The sequence below is a fragment of the Mytilus edulis genome, chromosome 5 (assembly GCF_963676685.1).
Source record: "Mytilus edulis chromosome 5, xbMytEdul2.2, whole genome shotgun sequence".
Lineage (NCBI taxonomy): Eukaryota > Metazoa > Mollusca > Bivalvia > Mytilida > Mytilidae > Mytilus > Mytilus edulis.
Window position 1 is genome coordinate 8,507,009 of NC_092348.1, and position 26,958 is coordinate 8,533,966.

General features: G+C 32.5%; 2 protein-coding genes across 6 annotated transcripts; both read right to left on the bottom strand.

Moving 5' to 3' along the window:
* Positions 1-1,451: 1,451 nt before the first annotated feature.
* Positions 1,452-12,670, bottom strand: LOC139522881 (monocarboxylate transporter 12-like). 2 transcript variants are annotated; one of them, XM_071316504.1, is made up of 5 exons: positions 12,427-12,670; positions 7,362-7,505; positions 5,165-5,308; positions 3,031-3,861; positions 1,452-1,940 (listed from the first exon to the last, which is right to left on the bottom strand). In XM_071316504.1, exons 1-5 carry the CDS (start codon positions 12,473-12,475, stop codon positions 1,702-1,704), a joined length of 1,407 nt encoding a protein of 468 aa, XP_071172605.1. In that variant the 5' UTR covers positions 12,476-12,670; the 3' UTR covers positions 1,452-1,701. The 2 variants fall into 2 exon arrangements, with proteins under 2 accessions (XP_071172605.1, XP_071172606.1); XM_071316505.1 differs by lacking the exon at positions 1,452-1,940 and adding an exon at positions 1,991-2,152 and having other exon boundaries at positions 12,427-12,617.
* A 4,357-nt stretch (positions 12,671-17,027) lies between these two features.
* LOC139522882 (monocarboxylate transporter 2-like) lies at positions 17,028-26,691 on the bottom strand. Of its 4 annotated transcripts, none has more exons than XM_071316507.1 (5): positions 26,293-26,691; positions 24,893-25,036; positions 21,448-21,591; positions 18,639-19,469; positions 17,028-17,520 (listed from the first exon to the last, which is right to left on the bottom strand). In XM_071316507.1, the coding sequence occupies exons 1-5, from the start codon at positions 26,339-26,341 to the stop codon at positions 17,282-17,284; spliced, it is 1,407 nt and encodes a 468-aa protein (XP_071172608.1). In that variant the 5' UTR covers positions 26,342-26,691; the 3' UTR covers positions 17,028-17,281. The 4 variants fall into 4 exon arrangements, with proteins under 4 accessions (XP_071172608.1, XP_071172611.1, XP_071172609.1 ...); XM_071316510.1 differs by having other exon boundaries at positions 21,448-23,276; positions 24,856-25,036; positions 26,293-26,477; XM_071316508.1 differs by lacking the exon at positions 26,293-26,691 and adding an exon at positions 26,121-26,246.
* Positions 26,692-26,958: the final 267 nt, after the last annotated feature.

Sequence of the window (26,958 nt, forward strand, 5' to 3'; positions counted from 1 at the left end):
GATATAAGATATTATTAGATATTATTATGATATCTAAGATAATAACAAGCAACTGCAAAATTTCTGTAAAATTACTAAATCAAGGGGAAGCAACCCAACAACGGGTTGTAGAACTTGCCTGAAAATTTCAGGGCAGATAAATCTTAATCCGATGAACATTTTGCCACCTGTCAGATTTGATTTTAATGCTTTAGTTTCAGAGATATACACCAAAAACTGCATTTTACCCCATGTTCTATTTTTAGCCATGTCCGACATGTTGGTTGTAAAGCGGGGTCATAAGACACATTTTTAAAACTAGATATCCTAATAATGATTATGGCCAAGTTTGGTTAAATTTGTCTTAGTAGTTTCAGAGAAAAAAAAATTTGTAAAAGATTACAAAAAATAACGAAAAATTGTTAAAGAATAACTATAATAAAGGGCACAATCGGTAATCCGGCCTTGGGTGACTCCGCTTCTCTCCTTCTGAGGTCATAGCGGGGTCATAGGACACATTTTTAAAACTAGATACCCTAATGATGATTAAAGAATGACTATAATAAAGTGCACACTCGGTAATCCGGCCTCGGGTGACTCCGCTTCTCTCCTTCTAAGGTACGGAATCGGCCGAGTTGTGACGAATGTAAAGGGCAATAAACCATTACGGGGTCGACTGACAATTTTGGTTATGTTGACTAATTTATAGATCTTACTTTGCTGAACATTATTACTGTTTACAGTTTATCCTTATCTATAACAATTTTCAAGATCATAACAAAAACTGCAAAATTTCCTTAAAATTTCCAATTTAGGGGCAGCAAACCAACAATGGGTTGTTGGATTTGTCTGAAAATTTCGAGGCGGATAGATCTTAACCTGATGAACATGATTACCACATGTCAGATTTGCTCTAAATGCTTTAGTCATTTCGGCCAGTAGCTAGCAGGCGGGTCATCGGACACATTTTGTAAACTAGATACCCTAGTGACGATTGTGGCAAAGTTTGGTTAAATTTGGTCCAGTAGTTTCAGAGGAGATTTTTGTAAAAGTAAACAGACGACGACGACGACGGTGGACGACGGACGCCAAGTGATGAGAAAAGCTCACTTGACCCTTGAAGTCATGTAAGATAAAAAGGGAAACACAAAGTCTAAATATGACCCATCAGGATGTTACACGAGGGAGTTTAAGTTTTTTTTAACTGAAAACTTAAATAAATCGGTTTGATAAAACAGCCCTCGCCAACGCACTGATTGTTTGGGTCGTGGTTAATGTTTTGGATCAAGTTCTGAGTAAATTGGTAGAAAGTGGTAAACAATGATTAAAAACACGAAGACGCCCTATTGAAAATATTGCTGAAAACTGAGTATCCGTCACCTTACTGTTTGTAAAACTTTCCTGTACCGGTGGTTTTATGTAGAAAATACAACACTGTTTCTGTAGACATTCTGTTAAACACAAAGAACCTACTTTAAATATGCCTTTATTAAAATGCCTGATTTACAAATTCCTTTAAACATTAAAAGTAAAGAACAATTCTATGACGGTCAGAAGAATAAATGAGTATTTCTGTCAGTACTATTATCAGTAACGTTTGAAGGACAGGACTGTTCTGATATATGCAGGCGATTTGAAATAACTCATCTGCTCAATTCCGAATGCATGTCCACCATACTACATGCAAGCGACGTATTTGAACTTCATGCAAAGCTCTGTTGATTATGGGCACTTGATCACAAGACTTGTTTTAACATCATCGCAATCTTTATTTTCCATGTTGTTCTGGTTTTTTTTCGTAACTTCAACGACGTCATCGTCTGTCTTTATAACAATTTCTTCGTTCTGTGTTTCTTTAACTAACATCCGTTCAATTAACACACAAAGCGATGACGCAAAAAATAGTCCACCAATTGTATAAAATGAAACATTCCAGTTACCAGTATAATCTTCTAACCATCCTTAATAAAGTATTCAACAATTGGTCAATCAAGATTTAATTTTAAACATATCATATCATTATTACTAGTATTTTAGTAATGTTAAACAATTCTGGTAATATAAATCCATGTAATCGATACATGGTTCGAATAGTTTGATAATCGGAGCATTTACAGGTTTAATGCCAATAAGATGCTGTATTATTTGGGTAGTCCTAGATTGCTTCTTGCACCTTAAAAGTAGAATTTTGATTGAGTTAAGCCATTTCAATTGATATTTTACAGTGTGTCTTTCTATGTTGTGATGTTACACTGTTGTTTCAGATAAGGTGAAGATTGATACCTATTAAAATGTTTAAACCCGCTGCATTGTGTGCATCTGTCCTAAGTCATGAATCTGATGTCCAGTAGTTGTCGTTTGTTGATGTGTATCATAAGTGTTTCTCGTTTCTCCTTTGTTATATAGATTAGACCGTTGGTTTTTCCCATTTGATTGGTTTTACACTAGTCATTTTTGGGACACTTTATAGCTTACTGTTCAGTGTGAGCCAAGGCTCCTTGTTGAAGACCGTACTTTTACCTATAATGGTTTACTCTTTCAAAGTGTTACTTGATTCAATGGAGAGTTGTCTCATTGGCAATTATATCACATCTTCTGATATCTATAAGAAATCGAATGATGTATGATTTATCTACTTGAAATTGTGCCAACCGAAGTCAATGTCGGCATTTTCCATTTTTTGTTTTTAAGAGAACCATCAGAATACCATGCAGGCTTATATTTTGACACACCATCAAACTCATCATTGACAACCGAATCAAATATGAAGTTGAAGAACATGTAAAACCGAAAATTCAAAACTATGCCAAACAGGGCTAAGGCAATCTGCACCTATGCGTAGAAAAACTTGAGTGTTTCAACATTTTATAAACAGAAAATTTACAGAAAATGAACATTTCAATGATATTTCATGTAAAAAAAAGTGCAAACTACTGGTTTGCGCTCTGATGTAGCACGGCTCTACAAAGTCATGAAAAAGTCCGCCAGACGTCATAGCAACATAGAAATACATTTTGGTTGGAGTTAAAGTAATTATAAATAAATACTTACCTAGACCAGGCTGTCCAATTAAACACGCTGTATTAGTAAACAAAGTAGATAATGGATACGCTATGGGTAGAATCTTCAATCCCAATGAGGAGACTACTAGTAACGGTCTTAATGAATGTAAAATTCCAGGAAATATCCCTACAGTCACTGCATATATGATATTGATAGGCATACTCCGGAAAAATGTCACCGCAATAGCACATATCCCACCCGTAAACATTGTCAAGATGAACATCGTTTGAACGCTAAGCCATTGTTTATCAATAATGATACCGGAAAAAAATCTAATAACAAATTCCGTAGCTCCAATTACAGTCAAAACAACAACTGCGTCGTCTTTTGTAAACTGCTGACTTTCAATGTGTGGCGGAAGGATCATAAAGATTGAAGAATATCCAACCAGTGCAAACGACATGGCGAAACAGTATAATAAAAAGGATGTGTTTCTTAAAGCAACAGAATATGTTCTAAACATATCAAGGATTTTGTCTATCGCAAAAGTAAATTTACTCTTGTTTTTACTCCCTTCATTTGTGTGCGATAACAGTTTTTTACTTTCAGGACTATTTATTGTAGCACTTGGACGCATGAAGCTCCTTGGCTGTCGGAAGAAACTTCCGCCTACACAAATGTTGAGTAACAAACCACCAAGAATTAACATAGCGCCATGTATACCATAATGGTCTATCAACTTCCGGTACAATGTAGGATATATCAAACTTGACAATCCAAAGGATGCAGTAAGAATTCCGTTAGCAAATGCTCTTCTCTTATCAAAATAAAAGTTTATTATAGATAAAGTCGGAGGGTAAGATAGTCCAAATCCTACACCTAAAAATAAATAAAGAGTTTCTTTACTTGATACTCATACACATTTCATGTCCATGTAAGAATCATGATGAGTGTAATTTACTACATAAATAAATAACTTTTTTCCGGTACTCATTTTCTATCTTAAATCGTTCCTTTATCTGTCAGAAAATAATTTCTAGTACTTCTCTGAATTTCTGTAAATGAGATTGCTTAGTTCTCCACAAAATGTCTCTGTTTAATGACTCCCTTAAAGCTAGGTTGCATTTCTGTAAATATTGACAATGCAATTTCCCATAGGAACTCCTTTAACGGCTAAAACTGTACCACTTTTACTATGACGTTTTCAAAAAAAATCTTATCCTAGAATTTAAACTACGACTGTTTTTCACAGGTCAAAATATAGGGCTGTGCGGCATATTTTCAACGTTTATCTGCCCTGAACTTTTCAGAGTTTAAACTAACACTAGTTTTATTAACTACCCCTACCGCGAATGAAGGGTTACCACATATTTCTATGTAAACAATATGCACATGTATAGTTACTGGTAACATTCCCAAGTTATGTCTCTATGAGATGGAACACAGAGGAACCAGTATGTAAACAAACTTAATGTTCTATGACGCCCGTTCTATGAATATTCTAAATCTCCCCAAAAGAGGCGTGGTTTGAGAAACAGCTGTGTTTACAAAGTGACTGAAATTATAAAAAGACATGTACAATATTTTTTTTAAATGACTGGAATTACAAAGTTTCCTCTCAGTACTAATTATACACTTATATATATATATAATCACAACGTGGATATATAAGTACACTATAACATGTATCATTTCATAAGCGTGTGATATATGCAATACACAGTGTCTTATTATATAAGAACTGTTTGCTAGTTATAAAAATAATGTAAACGCATAGAGCAGTAAATAGGTACTATCCAATTCCCTAATAGTTTTTTGGGGTATTCATGCAATCAAAACCCGTTTTGGGGTATTCAGGCAGTCAAAACCTTTATTGGACTGGCTTCATCGTTATATATGTTCCACCTGTTCCAAGTCAGGAGTCTGTAGTTCAGTGGTTTTTGTCATATTTGTTTTTCGTAAATTGTTTTGTTATAAATGAGGCTGATAATTTTCTCAATTGAATTGTTTTATATTTTTCATGTCGGGGCCTTTTTAAGCCGACTATACGGTATGTAATATTTATTTTTTTGGCTTACACTGCAAAATAGATGCAATCTTTAACCTTCAGTGCTCACAAGCACTTAGACAACTACCTTACATTTTCTTTATTTATATCTAACATAATAAGTTATATATATACCTAACAAACAGCTATACGTGAGATACAGCATATCAATATCGTTTGTCATAGAACTGGTTACCATACCAAGGCTGGAAACCAGGCCGCCAATAATAGTACACCATTTAAATGAAAAATGCATGCTTAGCAGTCCAGATATTGGACCTGAAAAAAATTATGCAGAGGACACGAAATTGATCAACACGTTGATACAATGTTTTGACATCAAAGTAATAAAATATTAATAATCAAAATATAAGGCCCGAAAACACTGTTATTTCGTAGAGCATTTCTTTATACATGAAAAAAACTTCAATTAGACACAAATAATTTAATTTGGGATGTAACGCGTCTTCTGATTGGCTTACAGTGTTTTATCTATCAGCTCATTGCATACTATGGTCAGGTGACCGTGACGTCATCCACGGTTTTTTTTTCTCGTGAAATAAAGTTTACAATTAAGTTATAAGGAATGACTGTAATATTGTCACTGTTTATTCGAAATAACATCAAAAATATTGTGCACACTTGAAATAATAATAAGATTATTCAGTGTGCACCACATATTTATGTTATTTCTTCATAGACAGAAAGTATATTACAATAAAACAAAATTATAATTTCGAGCATTTTCTTTTTCGTATTTCAGTTGGCTTCCGCCATCTGGTACTGTAAAATAGCGGAAACCAATTTAATTAGACCTTAAATGCAATATGCAAATTTTGAAAAATAAGGAAATTCGTTTGTAAGATTTTTCATCTTATAAAGATAAAAGAATTTGTCTATGATTTTATAAATACGACTGTGTTTTTATAATGTAAGCCTCCAAACCTATGCATTCTTTTCTTCTCTATTTGCTGTTACCTCACCATGTGTCTTATAATATTTTATGAATGTCTATGCGTTTCTGTATACCATTGTATCAACATAGGTTCTTCAGAATAGAAATATATATATATATAATATAAAAAAAACACTACGTTTTTATTCATTGTTTTTTTTTAACTTAGCTAAAGGGGAGATCGGGGATAAATGAGACACTTTTTATGTTGTGTCTATACCTACAAATCGATTGTCCGCAGCTTTCTCACAAGACCTAGCAAACTAGAACAACGGTCTCCGAATTTTGATATTTCTGAAAAAAAAATTGGCGTTTTCTATGGAAAAAAGATTGTTCCAAAGACAAATTGAGGAAGTACGAAACACTAAATTTATACGTCGTTTCACAAATATTTCCGACTTTGTATGGTTTTAGAGGAGTTGCGGATCAATGACATCGATCTCTTCCTTCAATAATATAGATGTTTTCTGAAACCACATTATAAGAGCTATATTAACATATTTTAAGTTACTTATATCGTTAAGTTTTATTTCGTTCACACACAAATTGATTTTCCATATATGATCTATAAAAAATCTGACAATTCTGCACAACGTGCTACGTATAGCTAGGGATACATACAATTTTCTACGAAAAAAAGCATAACGTAAACAACATTTTTGGCAACTTATTAATTAGACCCCTATCTCTCTTTATTATAGTCTAGAAATAAGACTACAACTTTATAAGATTTTAAGATCCAAAAGTACGTATACGAAGCTGTGTTACTTAGTTATTTTTAGAAAAGATTAAAAGACTTATGTAAAATAACCACTCAGGTGACACCAATTCAAGATAAATATGAAAAAAGTAAGTTAAATGTAGAGAAGTATTGGTTATTGATCGTATTCATCATAATGAGGCCAATAATATAAACTTTTTGAAAGTAAAATTGTTTTGTGCAAACGCTGCATCAGTTTCATGAATTAAATGAGAAATCACAAAATCCTCTAATCTTCTGTTCTATTTTAATACTGCATGGTATTTGAGGATTTATAATACCAAAAGTTTTTTAAGGATGTACTTATGTGAGGTTTGGAATTTGTGTCAAATGTTCCTTGTTTTTTCTCCCATACAATATAATGTAAAATATTCTCCCCATAACACCCATTTATCTTTCATATAAGACTTGATAGCTCATAAAGAGTCATTTACCGCCATATTTAAAAAATCATATATCTCATAAGGAGCTCCATGCTCTATCAAATTGTTTAGCTTATTTTGTTCCTTAACTACTGCTCTTTTGAATTACATTATTAATTTTCAATTCTTGATTTTTTTAATTTCACAAACCCTCACCTAAGTACATCCTTAAGGTAACAATATTTCGATACTTACCGGCTATGGCGTTTATAAAAAACATTAGACTTCCTAGAAAGGCGGTGTTTCCAGCACTTTTCTCATAAGTTTGGAGAAGTTCGGCATATAAAATTCCAAAGGTTCGCATTATTCCAGATATAAGAAAGAAATTTAGGAACGAAGCTACAAGATAAAACCAGAAAAAGTCTACAGTTTTGTTAGCAAATTGTCGTATAATAATATTGAGTACTAATTATGGTTTATTTTTCATAGCATACTTCATGCAAAATATCACAAGACGACTAAATTATAGTGAGTTTTACGGCGAAATCCCATTTTCACCCATTTATTTTTTACCTTACGGGAAAACACCCACAAAATTGCATTTTTTTGCTTCGTTTCAAAACGGGTATTGACAACGAATAATAGCCATTTACCTATTTCTAATGCTGGAAGAAATTCGTGTACTTTTTTATAAGGTTGAATTGTTCTATTTTGAATTCCATATATATAATATTTTATTTTTATTTCCCGTATTTTTGTTTGAAACTTTCTTTTGGGGTCCAATTTGATCGGTATGTTGCATGTAGTGCGCTGTTGTTTGGAGATTTGTCCGCTTTAGTCATATTATCATTATCCTTTAACATGATAATTATGCATTGGATAACGTGTAACAGGGGTATAAGATCATATAACAACAAACACTGTTACATCAATTTTAATGCAACCTGAAACATCGAGTAGTTATATTCTTTCATGCATGTCCGTTCTACGCAAGCAAGTTAATAATTATACTATAAATGACAACTTTTGTATTGACTGGGACCACTCGAACAGTCGTGTGTACGCTATAAATACATTTTGGGGTTGATTTGTAGTATCTTTAACTTTATAAATACTTTATTTAAAAGTGCTATGACGCGGAAATAAATATGAACTTCATCCAGGATAAGTTTGTTGTATCTATCTGTAGTGTATAAGGGAGTTCGCATCTTGATATGTGTATAAAAAAGGGAGAGGAAAGATGCGCAAGGTTGTACACATTTAAAGGAGGGAACGCAATCCAAAACCATAACATAAGCAGAAGAAAAACAAAAAAAGTATATCTAGAAGATGCCAATTTGTACATACATCAAACGGTCAAAATGATTTATGCTCGGTTTTTTTTTAAAAACAAATGCATTTAGCTTATACATCTTTACATATAAGAAGTGGGACACGTAGTCATGATTTTTTTTTGAATATACTGTTAGTAAACAAAGTCTTGACTGATCAACTTAAATAGAAAATAGAGAATACAAACAGGGAATGTGTCAAAGAGACATCAACCCGACAAAAGAGCAGGAAACAACCCAATGCCACCAATGGGTTGTGTCATCAACACAGCGAGATAATCTCGAATCCCATAGCGGGATTCCGCTTGGACCAAAACATTTTGAAATGTATATTTATATTTGATGTTTTTTTCCAAACATTTTGTTTTTCACATATGCTATGCTGGTGACCAAAAATTAAAATATGATTTTTATATTTACTTTCTTTTGTAGACAAAGCAATAAAGATTTCTGGACACAGATGTTATGTGTAAAATTAATATTTTTTTTTATAATACTCGAATTTTCATTGTATCATAAACATTTTCAATTTTATAAGAAAAAAGATTCAAAGATTTGTTTTTAATTACTGAAGCAGCAATCATTATAACTAAATCACAGTATCAAAAATGTTTGGTAAACATTATTTGACAGCAACCACAAAGCGAAAAAAGGTACACAGACATATATCAGTAAAAAACAAAAATCAAGAAACACATTGTTGTCAGATATGTCAGAGAATTAAGATTTGTATTAACAAATAAAAAATCATATAAAAAATTAAGTTTTCACGTTTGAATTGTACCTCATTTACGTGTCTGGTCCTTCTCAGTTACTTATATGGTATGGAGTTTTCTTAATATTGAAGGCCGAGCAGTGATTATGTTTGCGAATAACCATGTCATTTGAACTCTGCTTGGTTTTTGCCTCATTAGCAATCATGACGCTTGGTTTTTGCCTCATTAGCAATCATGACGATCTCAAGTCGGCTTATATTATATAAAGGTTCACATGTACAGGAGAAGTTATTGTTCTTGTGAAGCTGCCCTTTAATACATGATGGATATTATAATAGTTTGTATGAAGAGAATACACATTTCAGTTAATTTTTTTTACAAGTTCTCATGCAGTATGGGATAAATCCCATTCCATCCTATCCATGTAATTGATTCAAACATGCATTCAAAGAGTATTGGGTTTCATGAATGACTGGTTAACTTATGTATTTCTTCATAAACATGGCGATTGGCAAGTGGTATTGTGTGAAGGTTGGTCCCTAAATGTTTTCTTCCCAAAAGGATTAGGCGATATAGATTTTTGTGAATCATTCTGTCGTTTGCAATTTTAAGATCAGCAGTTTATTTTGTAAATAAAAATTGAGTTGGCTCATTGTATGATCTCACTGATCTGCCAGTAATAAGTTTTTATGGAGGTTTTTCTACATTGAAATCTTAGTATTTGTATGAGTTGTTTTTCTTTCCATAAACGTAACTTGATGTGTACTTTTTCGAGTAAGGTAAGTGCGTCAGATATCTAAAAGATAATGTAAAAAGGAAAGCATGAATTATGACAAGAATTTACAGAATGAGAACTAAGAAAAATGGGGGGAAAATAAAGAATTGGGTATAGACTAACGTGGATACAATATATCAATATACCGACTGTTGGTTGCTTAACGTCAAGTGGCAAATATTTTATAGAATAGAAAATATATATAGTGGTATGCTATAATACGAAAATAGAGAAAAAATGTATTTTATAGTATGAAGATAAGAGACTATTAAACGTGGTGTGTTATGATATAAAAATAGATTGATTTTGGGTTGCTTTGTTATCGTCTTGTGGTAAATAATGTTAAAGTTCGTAACGGAAAAACAATTATAGGCCCTTCTGGATACATGTCGGAGAAATTATATCTCACCAGAAAATTAGGGTATATTGTATTGCTTTGTGTACAACGGTCTACCTACGGATCCCTCTCTTATCTGCACAGCGGAGCGTGGTATCCTCTATATGTAAGTGATAAATTTGTCCTGGTAAAATATGTCTGGGCGGACAAATATTACTAGTATAAAAAGTCCATGGTTACAGAAATTACTAGTATATTTAGTCCGATGTTAGTAATATATGTCCCCAGACTAATTTTCCTAGGTAATCATGTCCTATAAAATCCTATAATAAATTCAATTACATTTAAACCATGGAAATTTAAATGTTATGTTTTAGTAATACAAAGTTTCCCATCGAAACAGGAAGATGGAGAAATGTACCACGAAATGATAGGATTTGTCCACTCTGTAAAGCTGATCTTGGAGATGTATACCACTATATATGTAAATGTACCAACTGTGAAGTTAAGGATTTAAGGGGGAAGTTCATACCTCCATATTATTTAAAATATCCAAATGAAAAAAAAGTACTTGGCATGCTTAAATATAGTAATAGTAATGTGCTGTCTAAGCTGTCAATTTTTATTCAAAAGGTAGAAAAGATGCTTGTCTAATTTAAAACTGTAATAAACACAAACTTATTTCTGAAGATGTATAATTTAAAAATGTATTCTGTTTGTATTATGAACTATGTTGTAATTAATATTGTGTATATAAATATGCTCCTGTTACGCAGTCTTCTGCGGCTGAGTTTTCTCTAATAAACTAAACTAAACTAAGTATTGTTTAAGAGTACATAGTTATATTTTTGATAAAATTTATGTCCCTAGACTAATTTTCCTATGGAATCATGTCCATGTCATTAATAGTCTTATGTTAAAATGTCCATGCCCTTAATTTTAAAAGGTGAATATGAATGTAATATGTTTTAATATTGCCGGTTAAAGACAAAACGAAAGAGTTGTGTATCAATCTGTTTAAGAAAATTTGTCTCCAGACTAATTTTCCTAGGAAATCATGTCGATGTCATTAATAATTCTAGGTTAAAATGTCCAAGCCCTTAGTTTTAATACTTTTAAAAGGTAGCTAAAAATGCAATATTTTTTAATATTGTTAAAGAATTGTGTATCAATTTTTTAAATCAATTTTATGTACCCAGACTAATTTTCTTAGGAAATCATGTCCATGTCATTAGTATTCCTATGTAAAAATGTCCATGTCTTTTATTATAAAACAAAAATGTTAAAAGCAATGGAAACTTAATATTCATGTTTTAATTAGGTTATAAGGAAATTTTCCAATCTTATCTAACATTTTTCTTCGTCTATTTTGAATATATTTTATGATATAATAAAACTATTAGAAAAAACGAGTCTTTTTCCTAGGAACACAAGTACCAGACATATATTACTAGCTGTGGACTTATTTTCCTAGGAACATTTGTCCTAGGACTTATATTCCTAGTAAAATCATGGACATGGACTTTATTAACTAGGAAAAAAAGTTTTTACTACCGGACCAAATTTACTGTTACATATACACACACAGGGGCGGATCCAGAATTTGTTATAAGGATGGCACTATACCATGTATACAGTCATGCTACAGTGTTTCCCTATATAATCAACCAAATTTTTCCCACGAAAAAAAAAATCATGTCTTTCTTTAAATTTTGTTTTGCCATGTTTACATGTGTACAAAATTCAGCCGGGAAAAAAAATCACCGCTAATTACAGTTTTTAATCGTTCTTTTAAAATTGCCCATCTGCAAGTTGGGCAACATAGTGCCAGCTACAAAATGTTAGTTTTAATAATCACATGATATACATGTAACGTTAATACACTGTTTACTGTTGTTTATTTTAAAATATAACGGAAGTGCTATTTATAGATATGTTCTATATTTAATTATTTGTTACGCCCCCTATAAATATCTGACCAGTCAAGACGCTTTATTAAATATGCGTCTGGGTTATCGAGACTAACTCCTAATAATGCGTGTTTAGGGGATACAAACTACGGAAGGAACAAAGAATTAAAAACTGATCATACTGACGGACACAAAGATCAGATCGAGTACATCTCCGCATCAGTAAAAGGTCGGTGTTTGAATAAACTTACCCCCTAATACCACCCAAGCAAATCCCCTGTCTGTATACTGTGCGGACATTCTGTGTAACGAGTATAAACACTTGACAGTAGATCTGATTGACAAACTTATAATTTCTCTATTTTGAACACAAACTTCATTTTTACTGTCCTAAAATTAAACTCAGTCTTCCTCTCAGTTATTGGTCCATATCAAAGTAAACACAAACATTGAACGTAATGCACATGTTTATTTATACAATCAGTAATTTTATCCACATAACCCCAAAATATATCGGGTGCTGCTAAACGGCGGAAGCGGAAAACGGAACGGAAACGGAAAACTAAAACAGAAATATTAATATCTGTTTTTTTCAAATTTGGGTTTTAATCTACCTAGGCATATTCAATAAAGTATTACACATGTTTACATGACAGAAAAACAGAGGAATAAATTGAAAATAAAAGATTTTAGAGCAAAAATATAAAAAAAGAAGATGTGGTATGATTGCCAATGAGACAATTTTCCACTAGAGACCAAATGACACAAACATTAACAACTATATATAAAGCCCTTATCGAATAATCAGCTATAAAAGACGCCGAAATGACAAATGTAAAACTATTCAAACGAGAAATCTAACGGCCTCAAAAAACAAATATGTTACAAATCAACACTGAAACGACAGCCACTGAATTACGGGCTCCTAACTTGGGACAGTCACATACATACAGAATGTGGCGGGGATAAACATGTTAGCGGGATCAAAACCCTCCCCCTAAAGAATTGAAATAGTTAGCAGTACCGTGACTGATAAGGTCATGCTCATGCGCATGTCGTTCATGCGATTCACTAGTCATAGGGCATTGGCCTCGATTCTATAGATAGGCTGTGAAGTAATAAACGATTGAGGAAATGCTTTTCATCGTATTTTCTTCTATTTTTTTTTATAATGGAAAGAAAACGTAAAATAAACCCTAATGGGACAATGGTGTATGGACAACAAACCGATAAAGAACCCAGGAAATTAGAAAAGAAACTTGAATACACTTTATTTTTATTAAAAATTGACAAAATCACTCACTATACAATGCCTTTCTCACCCGATACAATACTGAAGTACGCTGTTTGGTATTAAGGTACTAACACGATACTGAATGGAATATCTCCGGCCAATTTTCTAAATAATTTATCACACTGGAATTTTCAATCGGGTTACAACGGAAAATGAAAAAAAAACTATTAGAGGTCATCATGTTTTTTGTAATTCTAATAAGAAAACGTCAGCTTTATGAAATGTCGACAAACTCACTTAGATTAATAAGGAAAAAGTCTTTTTTTTTAAATTAAGATTTTTTAATGAATGGCTATATATATATGTTCTTATACACGGGAAAAGAGTACTAGAATAGCTTCTTAAATACACTTTATTTTTATGTAAAAATTGATAAATTCACTCACTATACAAAACCAATCTCATCCGATTACTTTACGGAAGTACACTGTTTAGTATTATTAGTAGCCTACATATACAATTTGCACAGTGCCTTAATTAAATTAGTCGTAGTCATGTCCTAGTGAAGGGTTTTAAAAATCAATTTGTCCCGGCACACTGCTTTAAATATCATGCCGTTTGTAGTAAGACTGTCTTTTCTAAAAGTTCGTTCTTCCTCAAGAAGTCGTGAATTTACAATTGAAAATAGTGTCACTCATTTACTATGCCGTGTTACTATAGTTGAAAGCATTAAAAGATAGGCGAAAGATAGCAAGGGACATCCGAACTCACAAGTCAAAAATATACTGACAACACACTGATGAGTCTTATGTAGACGAAACGCGCGTCTGCCGTACTAAATTATAATCCTGGTACCTTTGATAACTATTTACTAAAAAGACAAAAAGACAAACAGAATTCAAACAAGCAATAGTACGCAAAACATAACGTATAAACTAAAGCTGAGCAGCTTGAACCGCCATCAAAAACTGTGGGTGATCTCGGTTGCTCCTGGATGGTACACAAATCCAGTTTCACATGTGACACCCTTTAACATAGAAATGAATTTTCATTCATTCATACTAAGGGGACGACCATTTGATATTCGGGGGGGGGGGGGGGGGGGGGGGGGGGGCAGGAGGATTTGTTTTTGATCGGTTATTTATTTTCGTAAACTAAGAGGACAGATTATTCATTTTCTGCACTATTGAAGCAAGATTTTTCATTTTCATTAAAGCAAGGGACTGACTATTCATTTTCACAACTATATCTATGATATTTAAAAACATACAAATTTTAAATGATTTGTTTATTATAAGTAATACATGTATAGTCAAGTCATTATGTACCATTTAATCAGAATTAATCATCATCCTCTGCAGAAATGAATTTTTATATTCCCATGCAACTGCATATACATGTATTGCATACATACATAGTATTACAGTTTTGTTGTAACTAGCCTGTTTTACAGGTATTGGGAAACATATTTCGACGAGCGGAGTGAGGCAAATTTTTTTTTGAAGGGTTTTGTAGCCACTAAAGGCCCAAGAAGCTATAGAACAAATGATGCAAAATCATGCTTTCTGGGTGTTCCCAAGTCCCTTTTATAATCTGAAAATGCAAGTTTTGTTTTAATAATTTTTTGACAATATTTTGGTTTCAAAGCAAGCAAAATGTATGAATTCAGTGTGACAACATCAAAAGACCAATGTGCATGATAAAGCAAAAATGAAATTCACATAGTTAAGTCTGTGGCTGCTGTTTTTTTTTTGTTTTTTAAACTCATGATCAAGTTACAAAAAGAAGCATTCAATACTTTTAATTACAATTTTTTAGCAATGATCATGAAAACACGAATTTCATTATTGTTTTATTTAACTCACATGTGCACTTTATTGTGGGACCACTTGTTATCATGAATGAAAAGTTTTATTGAGCAATGCAATTGCTTACGGAATAACACGTGATGTGCTGTTAGCCAATAAGAATACAGTATCACAATGAAACATACATCTAATGTAATTATTTGCCAATGGGTGTAAAAGCGTTGACCGAAGTACATTTTGTATGAAGCGCGAAAGCGCTTCATTCTAAAAATGTACGCACGGTCAACGCTTTTACAACCCTATGAAGTTAAAAAAAAGAAGCATTCAATACTTATAATTACATTTTTTAGCTAGGAACATGAAAACATTATGTAATTCAAAAACTAGGGGTGATCTCAGGTGCTCCGGAAGGTAAACAGATCCTGCTCCACATGTGGCATCCGTCGTGTTGCTTACGAGATAAAAAAAAAATCCGGTAAATAGTCTAATTCGGTAGTCCCATTTATGAAAGGGAAGGGAATTGTAGTTACGACGCACAAGGAGTAATAAAACTAGAGGCTCTCAAGAACCTGTGTCGCTCACCTGTATTTACTGAAGCTTTAGAAACCATGTAAAATAAGGTTATAAAAATCATAATTAATAGTATTAGCTTAACTCAAATTACTAACTCAAGGGGAAGCAACCCAACAACGGGTTGTAGGACTTGCTTGAAAATTTCAGGGCAGATAAATCTTAATCCGATGAACATTTTGCCACCTGTCAGATTTGATCTTAATGCTTTAGTTTCAGAGATATAAACCAAAAACTGCATTTTACCCCATGTTCTATTTTTAGCCATGTCCACCATGTTGGTTGTAAAGCGGGGTCATAAGACACATTTTTAAAACTAGATACCCTAATGATGATTAAAGAATGACTATAAAGGGCACAATCGGTAATCCGGCCTCGGGTGACTCCGATGATCTCCTTCTGAGTCACGGAATCGGCCGAGTTGTGACGAATGTAAAAGGGCAATAAACCATTACGGGGTCGACTGACAATTTTGGTTATGTTGACTTATTTATAGATCTTACTTTGCTGAACATTATTACTGTTTACAGTTTATCCTTATCTATAACAATTTTCAAGATCATAACAAAAACTGCAAAATTTCCTTAAAATTTCCAATTTAGGGGCAGCAAACCAACAATGGATTGTTGGATTTGTCTGAAAATTTCGAGGCGGATAAATCTTAACCTGATGAACATGATTACCACATGTCAGATTTGCTCTAAATGCTTTAGTCATTTCGGCCAGTAGCTAGCAGGCGGGGTCATCGGACACATTTTGTAAACTAGATACCCTAGTGACGATTGTGGCAAAGTTTGGTTAAATTTGGTCTAGTAGTTTCAGAGGAGATTTTTGTAAAAGTAAACAGACAACGACGACGACGGTGGAGGACGGACGCCAAGTGATGAGAAAAGCTCACTTGACCCTTGAAGTCATGTAAGATAAAAAGGGAAACACAAAGTCTAAATATGACCCATCAGGATGTTACACGAGGGAGTTTAAAACTTAAATAAATCGGTTTGATAAAACAGTCCTCGCCAACGCACTGATTGTTTGGGTCGTGGTTAATTTTTTGGATCAAGTTCTGAGTAAATTGATAGAAAGTGGTAAACAATGATTAAAACACGAAGACGCCCTATTGAAAATATTGCTGAAAACTGAGTATCCGTCACCTTACTGTTTGTAAAACTTTCCTGTACCTGTGGTTTTATGTAGAAAATACAATACTGTTTCTGTAGACATTCTGTTAAACACAAAGAACCTACTTTAAATATGCCTTTATTAAAAATGCCTGATTTACAAATTCCTTTAAACATTAAAAGTAAAGAACAATTCTATGACGGTCAGAAGAATAAATGAGTATTTCTGTCAGTACTATTATCAGTAACGTTTGAAGAACAGGACTGTTCTGATATATGCAGGCGATTTGAAATAACTCATCTGCTCAATTCCGAATGCATGTTCACCATACTACATGCAAGCGACGTATTTGAACTTCATGCAAAGCTCAGTTGATTATGGGCACTTGATCACAAGACTTGTTTTAACATCATCGCGATCTTTATTTTCCATGTTGTTCTGGTTTGTTTTCGTAACTTCAACGACGTCATCGTCTGTCTTTATAACAATTTCTTCGTTCTGTGTTTCTTTAACTAACATCCGTTCAATTAACACACAAAGCGATGACGCAAAAAATAGTCCACCAATTGTATAAAATGAAACATTCCAGTTACCAGTATAATCTTCTAACCATCCTTAATAAAGTATTCAACAATTGGTCAATCAAGCTTTAATTTTAAACATATCATATCATTATTACTAGTATTTTAGTAATGTTAAACAATTCTGGTAATATAAATCCATGTAATCGATACATGGTCCGAATAGTTTGATAATCGGAGCATTTACAGGTTTAATGCCAATAAGATGCTGTATTATTTTGGTAGTCCTAGATTGCTTCTTGCACCTTAAAAGTAGAATTTTGATTGAGTTAAACCATTTCAATTGATATTTTATAGTGTGTCTTTCTATGTTGTGATGTTACACTGTTGTTTCAGATAAGTGTGAAGATTGGCACATATTAAAATGTTTAAACCCGCTGCATTTGTGTGCATCTGTCCTAAGTCATGAATCTGCATGATGTCCAGTAGTTGTCGTTTGTTGATGTGGTTCATAAGTGTTTCTCGTTTCTTCTTTGTTATTTAGATTAGATCGTTGGTTTTTCCCATTTGAATGGTTTTACACTAGTCATTTTTGGAACACTTTATAGCTTACTATTCAGTGTGAGCCAAGGCTCCTTGTTGAAGACCGTACTTTTACCTATAATGGTTTACTCTTTTAAAGTGTTACTTGATTCAATGGAGAGTTGTCTCATTGGCAATCATATCACATCTTCTGATATCTATAAGAAATCGAATGATGTATGATTTATCTACTTGAAAATGTGCCAACCTAAGTCAATGTCGGCATTTTCCATTTTTTGTTTTTAAGAGAACCATCAGAGATACCATGCAGGCTTATATTTTGACACACCATCAAACTCGTCAGTGACGATCGAATCGAACAGTTGGACGACCAAATCAAATATGAAGTTGAAGAACATGTAAAACCGATAATTCCAAACTATGCCAAACAGGGCTAAGGCAATCTGCACCTATGCGAAGAAAAACGTGAGTGTTTCAACATTTTATAAACAGAAAATTTACAGAAAATGAACATTTCAGTGATATTTCATTTAAAAAAAAGTTCAAACTACTGGTTTGCGCTCTGATGTAGCACGGCTCTACAAAGTCATGAAAAAGTCCGCCAGACGTCATAGCAACCAAGAAATACATGTTGGTTGGAGTTAAAGTAATTATAAATAAATACTTACCTAGACCAGGCTGCCCAATTAAACACGCTGTATTAGAAAACAAAGTAGATAATGGATACGCTATGGGTAGAATCTTCAATCCCAATGAGGAGACTACTAGTAACGGTCTTAATGAATGTAAAATTCCAGGAAATATTCCTACAGTCACTGCATATATGATATTGATAGGCATACTCCGGAAAAATGTCACCGCAATAGCACATATCCCACCCGTAAACATTGTCAAGATGAACATCGTTTGAACGCTAAGCCATTGTTTATCAATAATGATACCGGAAAAAAATCTAATAACAAATTCCGTAGCTCCAATTACAGTTAAAACAACAACTGCGTCGTCTTTTGTAAATTGCTGACTTTCAATGTGTGGCGGAAGGATCATAAAGATTGAAGAGTATCCAACCAGTGCAAACGACATGGCGAAACAGTATAATAAAAAGGATGTGTTTCTTAAAGCAACAGAATATGTTCTAAACATATCAAGGATTTTGTCAATCGCAAAAGTCAATTTACTCTTGTTTTTACTCCCTTCATTTGTGTGCGATAACAGTTTTTTACTTTCAGGACTATTTATTGGAGCACTTGGACGCATGAAGCTCCTTGGCTGTCGGAAGAAACTTCCACCAACACAAATGTTCAGTAACAAACCACCAAGAATTAACATAGCGCCATGTATACCATAATGGTCTATCAACTTCCGGTACAATGTAGGATATATCAAACTTGACAATCCAAAGGATGCAGTAAGAATTCCGTTAGCAAATGCTCTTCTCTTATCAAAATAAAAGTTTATTATAGATAAAGTCGGAGGGTAAGATAGTCCAAATCCTACACCTAAAAATAAATAAATAGTTTCTTAACATGATACTCATACACATTTCATGTCCATGTAAGAATCATGATGAGTGTAATTTACGACATGTCACAATATTTATTGTTTTGCCCTCAAATAAAAATTTTCCGATACTCATTTTCTATCTTAAACCGTTCCTTTATCTGTCTGACAATATTTTCTAGTACTTCTCTGAATTTCTGTAAATAAGATTGCTTGGTTCTCCACAAAATGTCACTGTCTAATGACTCTCTAATTGAAATATAATATTTACATTTCATTGGTTACCTAGCCAGTCGGACTTTTCAAATGGAATGATCTCCAAACGAAAAGTTGTTAATCTATGATTTGGTCAATTTTGGTTGCGTGATCAGGGACAACTTCACTAAAACCTGCAAACGATGTCTTTATCTATATTTGCTGTTGTCTGTTGAGCTGATGGAGAATTTGGTACTAAAACAACACTCATAACCTTTCATATTTTCATGGCAAAAGTCACGATCCGCTTCAGGTTCCGTCTGTAATCATCTCTTAAAGTTTCTGTACTTCTGAGATTTTTCCTTGATGGAATCCGAAGTAATGCCATCTTCGGAATTTTGCGTGTGGAATTTAATTACCAGTTGAATTTAGTTACAGTTGATTACATCTCCGTCATTTTGTTGGTGAAAAGTTGTCTTATTGGCAATCAAACCACATCTTCTTTTTTCATATCATGACTGGAATTACAATGTTTTTATCTCATGACTGGAATTACATTTTTGTTTATCTTATGACTGAAATTACACTGATTTTATCTTATGACTGGAATTACAATGTTTTTAATTGGATTTTCCTCTGAGTTCTGTATTTTGGTGATTTTACTTTTTTTTTTATATCATGACCGGAATTACAATTTTTTCATATCATGCTGTCAAAGTATTATAATTAATATTAATAATCTATATATTTTCTTTCTTTCAATGATACATGTTTGTAGTGTTTAATGTCTATGTTTTGTAATTAATATGCCTGTCTGTCTGTTTGTTTGTTTGTTTGTTTTTATGTATTTTAGTAACAGTCCTATTGTTTGGATTTTACACTAATAAAATTCTTATTCTTATTATTCTTATTATCATGACTAGAAAGACAATGTTTTATATCCTGATGGGAAAAACAATGTTTTTTTTATAATTATCGTGACTGAAATTATAAAAAGACATGTACAATATTTTTTTGGAAATGCCTGTAATTACAATGTTTCCTCAGCACTAATTATATACTTATATATAAAAAATCACAACGTGGATATATAAGTACACTATAACATGTATCATTTCATAAGCGTGTGATATATGCAATACACAGTGTCTTATTATATAAGAACTGTTTGCTAACTATAAAAATAATGTAAACCCATAGAGCAGTAAATAGTTACTATCCAATTCCCTAATAGCTTTTTGGGGTATTGATGCAATCAAAACTCGTTTTGGGGTATACATGCAGTCAAAACCTTTATTGGACTGGCTTCATCCTTTTGAATCCTGTGCTTTTATTTGACGTTTTTCGGCTTAATATTGATCTGATTAGGTAATCCTTTTCAACTGATTTTTATAGATTGTTCTTATATCTTTCGCTTAAATTACACCACTGTTCCAGGTTTTAGAGAGGTTTCAGCACTCACAAACATGTTTACCCCCCCCCCCCCCCTTACCTCCAACACGTTATATATGTATGCACCTGTTCCAAGTCAGGAGTCTGTTGTTCAGTGGTTTTTGTCATATTTGTTTTTCGTAAATTGTTTTGTTATAAATGAGGCCGTATTGTTTTCTCAATTGAATTGTTTTATATTTTTCATGTCGGGGCATTTTAAAGCCGACTATACGGTATGTAATATTTTTTTGGCTCACACTGCAAAATAGATGCAATCTTTAACCTTCAGTGCTCACAAGCACTTAGACAACTACCTTACATTTTCTTTATTTATATCAAACATATATCTACCTAACAAACAGCTATACGTGAGATACAGCATACCAATATTGTTTGTCATAAAACTGGTTACCATACCAAGGCAGGAAACCAGGCCGCCAATAATAGTACACCATTTAAATGAAAAATGCATGCTTAGCAGTCCAGATATTGGACCTGAAAATAAAATATATAATAAACAACTACAGCAGCAACTAAAAAACAGGGAATAAACGATACATATTCATTTTTTAAGTAATAAAACTGTGAATGGAAATGGGGAATACAATCTAACCTAACAACAGAAAACAACCGAAGTCCACCAATGGGTCTTTAACACAGCGAGAAAATCCCACATCTGGAAGCGGGCTTCAGCTGACCCTAAACAAAATGTGTACTAGTTCAATGTAAAAGTAAGAATTGATTATCTTTTTGAGTATTTAGAGGAAATTGGTCAAAACGTTGCTACAATGTTTTGGCATCAAGGTAATGAAATTAATCAAAATTATAAGGCCCGAGAACACTGTTACTTCGTAGAGCATTTCTTTTATACATGAAAAAAACTTCAATTAGAATTGGCTGACAGTGGTTTTATCTATCAGCTCGTTGCATAATATGATCATGTGACCGTGACGTCACCAACGTTTTTCGTCGTGAAATGAAATTTAAAATTAAATTATAAGGAATGACTGTTATATTTTTTTCTGTTTATTCGAAATAACATCAAAAATATGGTGCACCACATATTTATGTTATTTCTTCCGATAGACAGAAAGTATATTACATTAACAAAATTGGAATTTCGAGCATTTGCTTTTTGGTAAATCAGTTGCCTTCCGCCATCTGGTACTGTAAAATAGCCGAAACCAATCTTAAATGCAATATGAAAATTTTGAAAAATACGGAAATTCTTTTGTGAGACTTTTCATCTTAAAGATAAAAGAACATGTCTATGATTTTATAAATACGCTTGTGGTTTTTTTTTTTTATTACAAAAAACACTACTTTTTTAATCATTTTTCTTTTTTAACTTAGCTGTAGGGGAGATCGGGGATAAATGAGACACTTTTTATGTTTTTTCTATACCTATAAATCAATTGTACGCAGCTTTCTCACAAGATCTAGCAAATTAGACCAACGGTCTCCGAATTTTGATATTTTCTGAAATATTTGGCGTTCTCTGTAGAAAAAAAGATTATTCCAAAGACAAATTTAGGAAGTACGAAACACTAAATTTATACGTCGTTTCACAAATATTTCCGACTTTGAATGGTTTTAGAGGAGTTGCGAATCAATGATATCGATATCTTCCTTTTAGAAATATAGATGTTTTCTAAAACCACATTATAAGAGCTATATTATTATATTTTAAGTTACTTATATCGTTTTGTTTTCGTTCTGTCACACAAAAAATGAGTTTCCATAAATAATCACAATTCTGCACAAAGTGTAACGTATATATATAGCTAAGGGATACATACCTTTTATTAAATTTTTTAGGGGGAAAAAGCATAACGTAAACAACATGTTTTGCAAATTATAAAATAAGACCCCCTATATATCTACCTTAATTATAGTTTAGAAATAAGACAAGTTTATAAGATTTTAAGAATCCCAAAGTGCGCATACGAAGCTGTGTTACTGAGTTATCTATAGAAAAGATTGAAAGACTTTTGTAAAATAACCACTTAGGTGACACCTATTTCAAGATTAATAAGAAAGTAAAATGTCGAAAAAAATCGGTTATTGATCGTATTATTCATAAGGCCAATAATGTTCAATATTTTTAAAGTAAAATATAGTTTAGTGCAAGCACTGCGCCAGTTTCATAAATTAAATGAGAAATCACAAAATCCTCTAATCTGCTGCTATATATGAATACTGTATGATGTTTGAGAATTTAATATACCAATAATATTTCCATACTTACCGGCTTTTGAATTTACAAATAACAGAAGACTTCCTAGATTATTTAACTTTTATAAATGAATGTGCTATAAGTTTACATGTTTTTGATTTGAAGCAAAAGAATTATAATTTCATTCGCTTAAACGGGCAGTGCATTAGAGTGAAATTAATTTCTCCTGGGTGTTTCATCATATGTAGCATAGAGGGCGTAATGTTTTCCCGCTTCAAAATTATTTTCGCGGTATTTTATTGCCTATGTAATCATTCAGCACGACATCGTCAATCTGAGCAGTCGAATTTTCTTGGTAAATTTTATTCTGGTTAAAGTTTATTAAGCTTTTTATTTGGAGAGTTTTTTGTTTGATACTGATGTTTGAATTATATATGATATGTGTAGATATATATGTATGAATTGTGCTTATTTCTTATTAAATATAGAGCATCGGCGTTGTCGTGCGACTATCCACTTTACTAAGTCTTTGGTATTTATTATAGCCTTTTATGGGGTGCATATTCAGAGTATTTATGTATACTTGGATATTTGGTACAAGTATTGGTTATACTTGGATATTTGGTACAAGTATTGATTATACTTGGTTATTTGGTGCAAGTATTTGTTTTATGTCTACATTGATGGGTGGTTTATACCAGGAGAACGAGTTTAATTACCCCAACTTATATTATATTTTCTGAAACCACATTATTAGAGCTATAGATAGATAGATTATTAGATAGATAGATAGATAGATAGATATATTTTATTTCCAATAGTGGACCCATTACGGGCATAATCAGTACATTGATTTTTTATCACACAATTGCAATAGACAATAAACAGAAATATGTTTGACAAAAAACATAAATTGTAAATTGAGTTAATAATACATGTAGTCACATATCAAAACCTGTATGTTTAGTGATTATTGACCATGCACCAGAAGCAGCATCACATCCATTATAGAAAAAAAAATTATCATATTTTATCTTAAAGTTATATCGTTTTGTTTTAGTTCTTTCACACAAAAATGGATTTTCCAAAAAAATATATACAAAATCTGACGATTCTGTACAACGTGCTACACATAACTAAGGGGAACATACCTTTTATTAAGTTTTTGAGAAAAAAGCATAACGTTAACGTCATTTTTGGCAAATTATTTTTATTTAGATCCCATCTACCTTCACTGTAGTTTAAAAATAAGACTACATGTATATAAGGTTGAAAGAATCCCAAAGTACGCGAACGAAGCTGTGTTACTGAGTTATTCATAGAAAAGATTGAAAGACTTTTGTAAAATAACCATTCAGGTGACACCAACTTAAAGATTAATAAGAAAAAAGGTCAGTTAAATGTCGAGAAATATCGGGTATTGGTCGTATTCATCATAAGGCCAATAATGTTTAATTTTTGAAAGTAAAATATAGTTTAGTGCAAACACTGCATCAGTTTCATAAATTAATTGAGAAATCACAAAATCCACTAACCTTCTGCTACCATCGTAATGCTGTATGATATTTCAAGATTTATAATACCAATTAGTCATTAAGGTAACAATATTTCGATACTTACCGGCTATGGAGTTTACAAATAACAGAAGACTTCCTAGAAAGGCGGTGTTTCCAGCACTTTTATCATAGGTCTGGAGAAGTTCGGCATATAAAATTCCAAATGTTCGCATTATTCCAGATATGAGAAAGAAATTTAGGAACGAAGCTACAAGATAAAACCAGAAAAATCTACAGTTTTGTAGGCAATTTGTCGTATAATCATATTGAGTAGTAGCTATGGTTTATTTTTCATAGCATATGCAAAGAAATTTCACAAAACGGCTGAATTGTAGTAAATTTTAAAGTTTTTTGGCGAAATCGCATTTTTACCCATTTATTTTTTTACCGTACGTGAAAACACCCACAACATTGCAATTTTTTATTCGTTTCAAAACGGGTCTTTCAAAAATGGTATCGACAACGAATAATAGCCATTTACCTTTTTCTAATGGTGGAAGAAATTCGTGAATTTTTCCATAAGGTTGAATTGTTCTATTTTGAATTCCATATATATAATATTTTATTTTAATTTCCCGTATTTTTGTTTGAAACTTTCTTTTGGGGTCCAATTTGATCGGTATGTTGCATGTAGTGCTCTGTTGTTTGGAGATTTGTCCGCTTTAGTCATATTATCATTATCCCTTTAACAAGTTAATTATGCATTTGATAAGCTTAAAACGTGTAACATGGGTATAAAGCGGATATATACTGGTATTTAAAAGATTTTCTCGTATTTCCTGTCTATTTATGATAAACAATTGACTTGTGAACCAGTATTCATATATTATTAGCAATGTACAGTAAACTATCCATACACTGATAATCTAACACTGCTTCCAATTTGTATCCCACCTCCACATTTGTTTAAACATAGTAAATTAATGTCAATTATATTGCTATGTGAAACTTTCAAAAGAGGACTCGGATAAAATAGAATTGGTATAATTTTGAGGTAGAATAGAGAATGTGAAAATTATATGTAAATGCAGTCAGTTGTTTAGAAACAAGATTTGTGCTCCTTTTGTAGATATGGCAAACGTTCCGGTCAGATGCAATATACCACGTGTACTCCATGTATTGATGCTTTGAAGATTTACTAAAATCAATCAACTGGTTAAGGAGAAGATGTAACTGGATGAATAATTTATAGTGTCAAACGTCCAGTGGCAAATATTACTCGTACAAATAAGGAGATAACATCTTGATGATATATAAATATGAAACAAGACTGAGCCAGTATATCACCTTACCTGGACACTTTATTCCGACTCCAATCCGGCAAATATCGTACTCCTAATTATGCGTGTTTAGTGGATACTAACTACGGAAGGAACAAAAAATTAAAAACTGATCATACTGACGGACACAAAGATCAGAGTACATCTCCGCATCAGTAAAAGGCCGGTGTATGAATAAACTTACCCCCTAATACCACCCAAGCAAATCCCCTGTCTGTATACTGTACTGACATTCTGTGTAACGAGTAAACACTTGACAGTAGATCTGATTGACAAACTTATAATTTCTCTATTTTGAACACAAACTTCATTTTTACTGTCCTAAAATTTAACTCCGTCTTGCTCTCACATTGTACTAGTTATTGGTCCATATCATAGTAAACACAAACATTGAACGTAATGCACATGTTTATTTATACAATCAGTTATTTTATCCACATAACCCTAAAATATATCTGCTTAATTGTAAACGTGAAAAAACCTTTGACCCGCAGAGAGTCTATATAAATAACACTATGTCACTGTTACTTATATTTAATGACAGAGTTTTCGACACACATGATGTAATTTAATTTCATAAAGTGATGGGAAAAAATATAGTTATTGATTTGTAGAATAAGTAAAAATGATAAATCATTAAATAATTTAGTATATTTTTTTCAATATATAGTGAAAACAGAAGAAAGACAATAACTTAAATATCTGTGATGAATTTAACCGTGGCAAACATGCATACCAGTCACTTGGTTTTCTCTCACCCGCATGGCAAAAAGGGGAAAATTATTGAGATTTTGATATTTAGGGGCTTGAATAATACACTTTTTAAACGATTTTATATTAACAACTGTAT